The 13,158-nt window shown below is 29.9% G+C and overlaps 1 protein-coding gene across 1 annotated transcript; it reads right to left on the minus strand.

Moving 5' to 3' along the window:
• Positions 1 to 3,145: 3,145 nt before the first annotated feature.
• On the minus strand, positions 3,146 to 4,864 carry LOC114306254 (uncharacterized). The gene is made up of 2 exons (XM_082874734.1): positions 4,189 to 4,864; positions 3,146 to 4,047 (listed from the first exon to the last, which is right to left on the minus strand). Exons 1-2 carry the CDS (start codon positions 4,546 to 4,548, stop codon positions 3,430 to 3,432), a joined length of 978 nt encoding a protein of 325 aa, XP_082730860.1. The 5' UTR covers positions 4,549 to 4,864; the 3' UTR covers positions 3,146 to 3,429.
• Between the last annotated feature and the right edge of the window lie 8,294 nt (positions 4,865 to 13,158).

Consider the following 13,158-nt stretch of genomic DNA (forward strand, 5'->3'; position numbering starts at 1 on the left):
CCTGGATTGTTGAAGAGTTCAATTTTTTGCATACAAATTACAGTAGAGCTTCCACCACAAAAGGGCATAAATGATTGAGGTTTGGAGTATGTAAAATGTCCTCCACTTGCAATTTCTTCTTGCAATCTGTTGTAAAACCCATTTAATTTGAAGATGTTGGAGATAGGGAGTGAATAAGGGCTTAGGAATCACTATACTGTTCTTGGATAAACCCTGAAAGGGTCGAGTATTGAGTGTTACTGTAAAAATGTTAATGTTGTTAGAATAATAATTTTGAACATGATGTTTGACCATCTTTGAGCCTAAATAAAAGTGGGATCCATATGTCATTTTTAAGGCGGTTTCACATTGTAATAGGCTTGCTTCTATATGTAATTTTGATTGTAAATAGAGTGAATATTTGAATTATCTCTTTGGGAGCAATGTCAATGCTTGCTTATGATTGAACAAAGTCTTCCTTGTTTTGCTTCCAATGCTTCTCCTCCCTGTCTTTTAGGGTTTGAATAGCAACTTTTTTTTGAATTCTAGCAGATTTACTTTAATTTTATATTTTAATTAAATAACATTATTTGAGCTCTTCAAACAGAAATAAATAGTCTGGCCGGTTTAGTTTGTTGGAACCTAACTATATTGCCGCAACCTGACATTGTTTTTCCTTTTTTAAAAAAAAATTTTTTTGTTAATCCCATAGTTATAATAGTTTTTTTGTTTGTTGTTTAAGGAAACTCTTCAATGGAGTGAGGTGTAAATTTTAGGCAAAGGGACAAAAAGCAGGAGATCTGGTTACATTACATTGTGATGTTGGAGAAAGCAACCCATATTTTTCTATATATATTAGAACCTCCATCCCCTAAAAGAGGGAATAAATTGGCATCATAAGAAAATGGTCTTATTTGGTGCTGTTTATCAGAATTACTTATGATTTTTTTTTTTTTATAAAAAAATTCACGTGTTTGGTACAATTTTTGCTTTAGTTTATAAGACAAAAATATTTAAATAAATTTTAAAAAAAAATAATTATCTAAAAGTTGAGATAAGACTGTTTTTAACTTGTATTTTTTAATTATAAACTTTGTTTAGCAAAAGTTAAAAAGCCGCCTCTTTTCTTTTTCTTTTTTTTTTTTTTTGTGTGTTTATTATTATTTTTTAAAAAAGTTCGTATTCTTTTTTCCGTCTTTCTAGTTTAAAAGAATCAAAAATAAATAAAATAACTAAAGATAATTTTTTTTGTTGCTATGTTTACTTTTTCATTTTTTAATTTTTAGGATCTTTTAAGATCCAAAAGTGAAGTATTTTGGGTATTCTTTAAAATAAAAAAGTTCACTAAAAATAAAATGCTGTTAAATAAGTAATTGGGAAACCAGCACACCCTGAGAAAAAGCTATTCCAAATAGGTTTTAGGTCTTGTTTGGCATGAAATATTTATAGTTTAAAAGTTAAAAAGTTATTATTAAAAAATCAAAAAAACTTATAACATATATCAAAAAGTTAAAAATTTCCTTTTATCTTTACTTTTTACACATTTTTTTAAAAAATTAAAAAATCATTCCAAACATATTTTTGCTTGGTTCCATTTTTTCAAAAACACTTTTCAGAAAATTCTATTTTCTTATTTTTCGTGTTTTTTTTTGTTTTTATTGAATTTTTTTAATATTTTAAGTAATTTTTTTACTTTTTTAAACACACCTAACATAAATACACCTAAAAAGTAAAAAAAAAATTATAAAAAAAATCTTTTAAAAATTCACTAAATACCGAAAATACAAAAAAAATACAAAAAATCAGTAAATTTTTTTATATTTTTACCTATTTATAAATTTTTTAAAATATTTTTTTCACTAATTTTTTACTTTTTAAATACATCTAGTAAGGTGCATCCAAAAAAATCAAAAAAAATATTTAAAATTTTAAAAATATTCATTAAAAACAAAAAAAAAATACGAAAATAAAAAAAACTCAATTTTTTAAAAATTTAATTTAGAAAACTCAAATCAAACACACTAAATTTAATTTTTTTTATCTTATATGTTAGTTTAAAAAATTAAAAAATTACTAAAATAATTTATTTTTAAATGAGATCTAACATATAAGAGAGAGAGAGAGAGAGAGTGAGTGTATGTGATCTGTGAAGAAGGGGATGTGAGCTAAGAAGCTTTTTCATCATCAAAGTCCAGCTTTGAAAGTAAACCGATGAATCAGAACACAAATGCATCCCAAGAGGCAAGGAGTTGTAAACAAACTGACTGACTTGTGCTTTTGGAATCTTGTACTCCCCACTCCCTCCCTGCATACATTACAGTCCTAAGCCTCTACTTTCATCATTTTTTCACTAGTAGCAATGATTTGTCATTTTACTAATCCTACTAAATACTTCTCCTCTTTATGAGCACAGGCTAAAGAGAGAAATTCCTTAATTTTTTTTTATAAATAAAATAAAAAAGCATTTGTGAATTGTGACTCTGTTTTCCACCCCGTTAGAGAAACAAGAAGCTTCCTTTATTTTTATGCTTGGCGAAAACTTAGTTGGGTAGTTGAGATTTTTTTTTTTTTAATATCCAGAACACTCTCACTATTAAGATTCATTCTTACAAGTTAAATTGAGAGAATATTAAAATTCATTCTTACAAGTCAAATTGAGAGAAGCTAGCCGATCCATCTAAGCGGTCGGACTTTTATTTAAGTAATAAGAGATTCGAACCCTGATCAGTAAAAAGAAGAATATACTCCCTTATCAACTAAGATGACTCTTTAGTGGTAAAATTGAGATTTCAACTTGTGTATTAATGTCATCTTTTCGTCATTTATTATTACAAATTTAAACATAAAATATCAATGTGATAGTCACATGAACACGTACAGGGGCATTAAATATACAAATTTATACATTTCACTTTTCACCTTTTAATTGAAACATACTTTAACTCAAATTTCAAATAGTGAAATAACAGAAAGATTACACGAGTTGAAATTTAAGAACATTGTGATTACAAATAAAGAATCAAAATAAAATTTAAGTGAAAGTTCTAGGGTAAAAATATAATTTACTCTTCTATGTTATTTTGGATACTTTTTGGCTGTCGGATTCTCAAGTTTGGTTACATGAAAACCAGATAAACATTCTGTTATCCTTCAAAAAAATTTCCTCTTTGGGTGAAAAAGATATCTTCTGCTTCAACTATTAGCTATAAAAACAAACCACAAGATAAATACAGAAATTAAAATATAAAAAACAAAAAAAAAAAAACCACTCAACTAATTTCTCTACATGGTTAAAGGATCACTCTCTATCCAAAACTCTCATCCTCAATACATTTCTAACCCACGATCCGACAAAAATATCAAAATACAAAAAAATTAAAACACAATTATATGAAGACGAGAATTTTGAGTCAGAAGATCCCGTGCTGCTTTCTACATGTATCATCATAACTACCTATGACTGCAAAAGTCCAAAAGCTTTTTCCTTCCTTCAACAATTTCATCAAAGAAATCATCAAGCTGCCCAACAATATTCTCAGCCCCAGATCTCAAAATTCCAAAACTGCCCTTCAAAGTCTCCACTCTCTCCCTCATCCCAACCTCTTTTTCCCACTCCACCACCACCCCTTGTGAGCTCCTCCTCTCCAACTCCCCCCTCAGCTCCTCAACCGCCGTCTTCGATCTCCGAAACTCGTACAAAAGAATCCCTGGCTGTCCGCCGCTGATCCGCCCGATCTCCGCCGCCACTCTCTGATGCAACCTGGCTGTTGATATCATCAACCCAGATCCAAAAAACAAGCACCCTTCAAACCCACCTCTCAGAAAATTTGATTCAGGCCAAGAACAGTACACCAATCCACATAGCAAGATCATGAGCAATAGTGAACTAACATTCCTCATTGCATAGAGAACTCCCCTGAATCCATTGAACCCATTGAGCTTTGATTCAACAGAGACTTTCTCATCAAAACAGAGTGATAGTGGCTCAATTCTTGTCTCCATCAATGCCCTGTTCTCTTCTCCCAATCCCACAGCCTCTCTGCAACACCCCGAGATTGCCCGGATCACCTGTTTCAAGAATTCAATCAAGAAAAAAATAATTATATTTATGTTTTTTTTAGTAAGGATCAAGAAAATAATTATGATGACTTAAATAATTAAAATACAGAAAAACAAGAACACAAAGATATACGTGGTTGGGCGAGAGACCTGGCGACAGAGGTGAGGAGTGAGATAATGATGAGTGTCTAGTGAGGATGTTAGGTTGAAGCCTGCAGAGTGGTAGTTTTCCATGCTGGTTATGGCTGATTTGAGGACATGACAGACTTCCCAGAGCTTGGAACTCTCATCCATGTACTCATCAAGCCACTTTTCACCCACTGGCAAGTGAAGTTTTTGGACAAGAAGAGTCAATTGGGTATGGCATGATCTGAGAAGAGAGAGGGCTCTTTGGAGGAATTGAATTGACATGAAGTTATTTGAAAGAAAGACTCGTTCGAGGTCATCGATTCCTCGGGTTAGAAAGGTGTAGAAGCCATTGACAGAGTTGGAAGAAGAAGGATCCATCATGAGAAAAGAAAAAGGTTGGTTGAGAATTGAGTGAGGGAGGGGAAGGGATAGATATTTAAATTGGGAGAAGGAAGGGGAAAAGGGAATGAATGGAAGGAGGGAATGTATTGGAAGCTCGGGTTTCTAAGGTTGGAATGGATTGTTGGGAGCAATGATGTGTGTTTCCTATGATGCGTGTTTCCTATACAGTGGAAAAGATGATTGATAATCTGTCATTTTTATTCTTTAATGAAAAAAAAAAAAAAGGAAAAGAGAGAAGAGAGAAGAGAGTAAAACCAAACAAATCAAAAATTATGAAATTTTTAAGAGTTTCCTTTCAACTTTTTCCTTTTCGTTTTGTGTTTCCTTTATAGTTTGAAATGGTTTTTTTAATCATTAAATTATATATAGTTAACAATCATATGCATTAATAATAATAAAAATCTTCAAAGCAGACTTGATAGATGAATCGATAATTTAATGATAAAATAAAAAAAATGGCAATAGAAGAAATAGTAGCAAAATCAACATGAAATATATGTATATATTAATAGTGAGTGCAAATGCGATGGGTTTATTATTTTATATTTGAATTTTTGGACAATTTGATAAGTGAGAAAGTAAAATTGAATATGAAAATTATCAAGCATTTCATTAATTGAATTATAGATTAGAAAAAAAATGAGTTGACAATTTTATGAAGGCTCTTGTAAGAGAAAAAAATGTGATGCCAAATAAATTATACACTTTATATAATAGAATAGTTGAGGGTAGGAGAGAGAAAGATAGTAAGTTGGGCTACAACCTAATTATTTCTAGGGATACTTACGTGTAGGTCTTAATAAGTGGATTTGTTGTCTGTCTTATGGAAAAAAAAAATCATAAAAAAGGTTACTAATTGTAAGTTTTAACGACAATTTATAAAAATCATGATAAAAAAAGTCACTAATTGTAAATTTTTAGCGACATATATAAAAAATTGTCATAAAAAAATTATTTTTAACAACAATTTTACAAAGATTTATTTTTAATAGGACTTGATGAGAATTAAGTTCAACTATTAGGACCTATTGATAGTTTATCTTTGTTTTTCTAATGAGTTGGATGTTGTATTAATCTAATTCAAGAGACTTGTTAATATCAAAAAAGAAAAAAAAGAAAGAAAGAAAGAAGAGAGAGAGAGAGAGAAGCAAGTGGTATGTTTTAGATCTTGCTGCCATTGGTCTATGATTGAGTTCATTGGGTTGTAAAAAGTTTGACCAGATTTACTGGAATTGTGCTCTGCTTTAACTAGTACTACCAATTTTTCCATTTGGATATGAGTTCCCCTTTTGAATTGAGTGCTCTTTGGTTTCTTCTTTCCTCTTTTTCTTCCTCGAGCAACCGACTTTGGTCCTTCACTTCCCCTCTCTCCTATTGAAATTTGTGGGTTTCCTAGATATTTGTTTAATTTGATTTTGTTGTTTTTTTAAACAAATGGAATGATGGGGTTCCTTGTATTTGTGTTCTACACCTTTTTACAATGCAGGAATCGGTCTTTTTAGGCCACCCAAACCTACTTTCCATCTATTCCTCCTTTTATTTTGGTCATACAATGTATAATGCTCTCTCAAGACTAGAATAAATCAACAAGAAGCATATAAATATAAAAATTAATCACATAATTTGACATAGAATGTAAATAAATAAATAAGATCGATTTTTTAAAAGTAAATCTCGTTGGATATCCAAAATAAAAAGAATATCCCACTAGCGAGACGTGTAAAATTTTATTTATTCATATATACTTTATATCTAATTATGTGATCAATTCTCATATTCATAACAAAATTGACAAACTAACCGACATGATGTTTGATGTAAGCCATTTGATTGGTAGACCTTAGGCCCCATTAAACATGTTTTTTTATATGATCACCTCTCTTGTTAATATTCCAAATTTAGGCCATGATATGATCAATTTGCTAATGATTTTGATTGAACGACAATGGAGCGGCGATACTAGTTGCAAGGATCTATTTTGTTAATGCTCTTAATGAGCATCTAATCTATTCTTCTTTTGCAATTTTTTTTAATATTTTATTCATAATATATATATATATATTTTTAGATGGGGGATGAGGGGACCAGGAAATCTTAATTATATGAAGAGGTTGATGCTGTGTTTATTTATTTGATTTAGGAGAGTGCTCGTGGGTTTTTGAAGAATGAGACACTTGAGAGTATGTTGGTATTTTTGAGATCTCATTGGGAAATGAATTATAGAACTAAATTAAGGGCATATACATTGGAAAATTTATATACTAACATATAAAATAGAAAATTTTATTTTACTAATTGTTGTGACATACAATTAAAAAAAAAAAGATATTTAAAATGATACTCACTAAAATAATACGATAACAATAACTCAATACCACATCAATTTGTAAAATAAATTTATAAGTTTAGTTTGTTAGTTTAATATTATATCATGCACTCTCTTTATTTTTGCTCTAAAATAATATTATAATCATTTTAAATTTGTTAATATATACCTTAAAAAGTACACGTTTGACAAAAAAATTATAAGATAAATTTTTTTTCTCCCCTTTCCCTTCTTGTTTCTCTTCCCTCTCTAAAATCTTCCAACTGTCACAGTTATTTTAGTTGTATTTAAGTTTGTTTTAACAATTGATTAAAATAATTAAAAAATTATTTTAAAAAAATTAATTATTTTATATATCTTTCCTTAAAAAATTATTAACTAAAATATTTAATTTTCAAAACAACCCATTAATTATTTTAAGATGTAAAATTGATATTTAAGAATGTGAATGAATATATAAATTTTGTTTTAATATTTTATGCAAGTAATAATATGATGTAAATAGGTAATCATTATTGTCTTGAATTTTTGCTTTGTGTCATGCTTTAGCAACTTTTGTGCTGGTGTGTGTCCAAGTCAATGCAAGGTCATTCCATGCTCTGCATAATTTGAACCATGGAAAAGGAACATAATTGATTAACAAGATCTTCCAAGGAAATTTTTGAAAGATTAATAAGATTTAATGATATAAGATATTGTGCCATTTTGAGAACATGGTAAAAAGTCACGTTTTTAGACAAAATATCCAAAAATTTGGCTGCCAAAAACGCCAGAAAAGTCATTTGGCAAGTGCCAAAAACGCAGCCGTAAAATTACAAATTAGGGCCTATGAAAAAAAAATAAAAAAAATAAATCTCTTATGTTGGGTAAGGGTATTTTAGTCATTTTAATTTGATTTGACACCATAAATAAATATTAAACTAAAAAGCAAAAAATCAACTTTTTACCAACTTCCCAAATCACTTCCAAAAAAGTCAAAAAACTTAGTAAAAAGCCAAAAGTCAGCTTTTTACCAACTTTCCAAAACAACCCTAATGTGATACTATTAGATAAGAGATGTAAAATAAATTATGCTTATTTATATACTAATGTAATAGTATTAATTGGTCGAAATTAAATCTATAAAATTAAATAAAAGTTTTAATATATAAAATGTGTTTTTGCTTATTTTTATAAAATAGGGGTAAAATAATCTTCTCACTTACAATCCCATGGCATAGGATAAATTGTCCCACCCCAGCCCACTCCTTTGCAACTGCTGATCGCACTATGTGAGCACAATTCTTTGCCGTTTGGCAAGTGGGTTGGAGGTGGATTAAGACTAAAAAATTACAAGAAAAAATATATTGGGGTGATTTGAGAAGTTAGTTAAAAGTTAATTTTTAATTTTTAATTTATTTTGGGTCACATCACTTTTTATATTTTTTACACATACAAAGATAAAATAGTCAAAAAATCAATTTTTAACCAACTTTTCAAATTATCTAATTAAATAAGTTAATAAGACAAAATGTCATATCTAAATCATAATTATTTTACTTTTTCTTTTACAAAAGAATTAAAAAAGTCAAAAAAATAAATTCCAAACAAAACTAATTTAACAAAGCTAAATTAATTAAAAAACCAAAAAATTAGACTAACAAAGGTTCATCCCAAACAAACAATATCATGTTTTTCAGCTAAATATGATTTTTTGATTTTTTAATTTTTTTGATGATTTTTTTGGCAAAAAAATTGAATTGTTTTTAGTAAAAAAGCTGACTTTTTTGACAAAAAAACTAAAAAGTAGAAAAACTAACTTTTTATCATTGTACCCAAAAGACCCTATGTAACAACAATGATTCATCCCATTAAAAATATCACCACTAATAGCACTAATGCATTAAAAAAGTAAAAAAAAAAAACACAACTCCAAAACCAAAACATCACATCATTAATGGCGGGACCTACTGCCACCTAATTAGTGGGAGCACTAATTAGTACTCCTAAACATTTTTCCCCTATGTAAACTTTCCCAAATTACTAATCCAATCACATCACGAAACTAAACAAACACGGCCATAGCTCATAATTATTCCCAAGCAAAGATGCCCTAAACTCTGATAACTTGTCCATTTCACATGTTGCTGTTTCCACTTAAATTCTTATTAATATTATGTTAGATAATGTCTCAATGGGATTACATAATTAAATATGGTGTTATCATTTATAAGAAGCCTACAATTTAAGTGATTCAATTTAGTTAATAGGCTTAAGGGTATATGTGTTATGGACCTAATGTGTAGATATTAGTTGTATAATTTCTATTTCTATGAGAGGCAGAAATAGAAATTAAAACATATTGGTTAAAGTTGGTTTTCATTCCTTTTGAACTTCCACAACCTTTCAGTTTTGAAAACCAATAAATAGAAATTAAAACCAATAATGGTTAAAGTTGGTTTTCATTCCTTTTAAACTTCCATAACCTTTCAGTTTTGAAAACCAATAAATAGAAATTAAAACCAATAATGGTTAAAGTTGGTTTTCATTCCTTTTGAACTTTCACAACTTTTCAGTTTTGAAAACCAATTACAACCTTTAAAAGGTTATGGTCCCTATTCCTTCCCAAGTGGAAATAAGAACACTGCCATTGTTTTTCTAAATCCTCTCAAGGAAAAACATAAGACACCAAAGGGGAAAGGATTAGAAGGCAATAACATAGTCAATATCAAAGGTTTTATTGACAATCAGACGCTTCCGTTTAACCGTTCATCAATGGATTCAGGTATGCCATTTTGTCTTGATTTCTTGATAATACACATGGTAAATGATCCAAAGTGTAAGGTTTATGTTCTGAAATTTATGTTTACAATTGGTATCAGAGCCAGCATATCATGTGTCTTATCAGAATTGATATGCTTTATTCATTCTATTTAGTTTCTTGGAATCAGATTCTGAATTTTCTTATGGATGTAAATTCTATTTTTCCCTGTTTTGTTCTGTGAAAATGGCAATCTGTTTTCTGGAATTGTAAAATGATTCGGTGGGCAGTTTTTTTTTTTTTTTTTTTTTCTCAAATGGATGAACACAATGTATTTATATATATATATATATATCTTGCGATTTGATCGGTTTCATTTTGAACATCATAATAAAAAATAAAAATAAATAAATAAAAACTATTTGTTTTTGGACCCGTCAATTCTATTGGAATTGCTGCAGATTATATAACATATACGGGGTCACAAATTTAGAAATCTTTAAATTTAATGTAATTTCATACAACGTCTACAGAAATTTAATTTTTTAGCATTCTCAATATAAGTCAATTCAAACAAGATGTCACAAAAGTGATCTCTCTTATCTAGATTGTTTTATATGGAATGTTTTGAAGTTCATGTCTGTGTATCTCATGCGGGTATTTATCGGTCCAAAGACATGATTAAGACTTGGCAGAATTACACACACATTTTGTGGTGATAAACATGTGCCAATTGTCAAGAAAACCTAATGTGAATAATAAATCCATCAAAAGATAGATTTGTTATTTGACATAACTTATTGTCAATGTTTGATCATTACAACAAGAATATCACTTACAGTTAATATCACTACCCAAAGGTTTGGTATTAATGTTGTGCTAGGTATCTTGGTATTATTGTCAATATTTGAGACGGGAATTGCAACATTTTTTGAGGATGTTGAGTTTGGGGGGAGAAATCCAGTTAGAGACATTTGTCTTTGAGGAGGAAGCAGGAGTAATCCCACTTCCTACTACTACTTTTGACCAATCACAGGTTCCTATACCTGTCATTGCTCGAGAAATAATTTCGGATCCTCAACCAAACAATGTTGTTCAAGATAATATAGTTCAAACCCCCATTCAAGATGAGGTAATTGTTCCTGAGGAACAAACTCTACAACCTCAACCTCAAGAATCTGTGCCATTAAGGCGATCCACCAGAGAAAGGAGATTTGCATTTTCAGATGATTATATTGTATATCTCCAGGAACATGAAGTAAAAAATGGAATGTCGAAAGATGATCCAATCAACTTTCGTCAAGCCATGAAAAGTTCCAACTCTCATAAGTGGATAGAAGCCATGAATGAAGAATATAAGCACTGCAAGACCACTTAAGTTATATTGTGACAATAAGTCTGCAGTTTTATATTCCAATAACAACAGGAGCTCGACAAAATCAAAACATATTGATATCAAGTTCCTAGTTGTAAAAGAAAGAGTGCAGAGTGGACAGATTTCCATAGAGCACATTGGGACAAACTCCATGATAGCGGATCCACTTACGAAGGGACTACCACCCAAGGTCTTTCATGAGCACACTGCTCAGATGGGTGTTGTTCTATTTGAGAACATTCTGGTTTAGTGGGAGTTTGTATTTATATTACTGCTTTATGTCAGCCTTTAGTTTTATCTATGTAATTAGATTAATTTCTGCAGAAATGAAATATTCAGTTTATTACGCTCTGTTACGTATTGTGAAGTATTGATCTCAATAAAGTTAAGTAGGACCAGTTGGAAATAGGCATGTATGGATCACATCACATGTAATTTCCATGCTATGCATCCATGATTGATCTATGTCATTTAGCTGTATTAGTATACGTGACCATTGGTGGGTCGAGTTACGATTGATGTAACGAAGATCGCTTTGATCCTATATTAATATAGTTAATGGACAAGATTGTTTGGATACCCTCAAGTTATGATAACAAATTTCTGAGCTCACTAAAGTTAAGCACATTTTTCAGGATACATATGTTGTCCAGTGGGAGATTGTTAGATAATGTCTCAATGGGACCACATAATTAAATGTGGTGTTATCATTTATAAGAAGCCTACAATTTAAATGATTTAATTTAGTTAATAGGCTTAAGGGTATATGTGTTATGGACCTAATGTGTAGATACTAGTTGTATAATTTCTATTTCTATGAGGGGCAGAAATAGAAATTAAAACATATTGGTTAAAGTTGGTTTTCATTCCTTTTGAACTTCCACAACCTTTCAGTTTTGAAAACCAATAAATAGAAATTAAAACCAATAATGGTTAAAGTTGGTTTTCATTCCTTTTGAACTTCCACAACCTTTCAGTTTTGAAAACCAATTACAACCTTTAAAAGGTTATGGTCCCTATTCCTTCCCAAGTGGAAATAAGAACACTGCCATTGTTTTTCTAAATCCTCTCAAGGAAAAACATAAGGCACCAAAGGGGAAATGATTAGAAGGCAATAACATAGTCAATATCAAAGGTTTTATTGACAATCAGACGCTTCCGTTTAACCGTTTATCAATAGATTCAGGTATGTCATTTTGTCTTGATTTCTTGATAATACACATGGTAAATGATCCAAAGTGTAAGGTTTATGTTCTGAAATTTATGTTTACATATTATAGATGCATATCTATTAACATTTTTTTTAAAAAAAATACCAAAAATATTGCATCAAAATTTTGAAATAGATTTTTGCATTAAAATAAAGATGAACATATTCAAACTTTATAATATTTTTGTTTTTCAAAATATAAAATATCAAAGGCATTACCAAAACGAATCATTAGAATTTGTTGCCAACTTTATGATGTAAGATTATAGCTGCTTAATTCTTCATCATGATGGTGCATATGCAACCACTGTAATGGAAGACCTTGTATACAGTAGACTTATAGATAGCCCTGCCTCTAGCTCCAAAAGAAAAAATAATAATAATAATAATTGTAAAAATAAAAATAAATAAATAAAAGATGTGAAATCCAAGTATCTCCAGTGCATTAGATATGGTAGCATTATCTCTACAATAAGGGCATCTCTAAGGCTACATCAATTTTTTTTTGAAAATGCATAAGACTCCAGTGGGGGTGACCCCCCACCCCACTGATTTTTTATTGGTCCATAATTATTTATTATTTATTTATTTATTTTCTTTCATTGGCAGCTCCTCACGTGGAGGTGAGGGTGTTGGGGGTCACCCCCACTGGGGTCCTAGCATTACCAATTTTTTTTTTTAATCAAATTTATGTAAAAGTTTTTTTTTGATATTAAGTGCTTTAACAAAGGGATTTATAGTTTTATCAAACTATCGGTCGAGTGGACTGACGACTAGTCAGTCGACCAGTTAGTATAATTTTTTTATAATTTTTTACCTTGAAATAGTCATCTGAAAGACATTCAATAGTGAAAATCCAACGCCAATGAACAATTATTTGATAAAAAGACATTAGTTCTCCATTTGATTAAAAAAAAGTGAAATATTAAATCTAGTGA

The sequence above is a fragment of the Camellia sinensis genome, chromosome 6, assembly GCF_055761805.1.
Source record: "Camellia sinensis isolate YWXY chromosome 6, ASM5576180v1, whole genome shotgun sequence".
Lineage (NCBI taxonomy): Eukaryota > Viridiplantae > Streptophyta > Magnoliopsida > Ericales > Theaceae > Camellia > Camellia sinensis.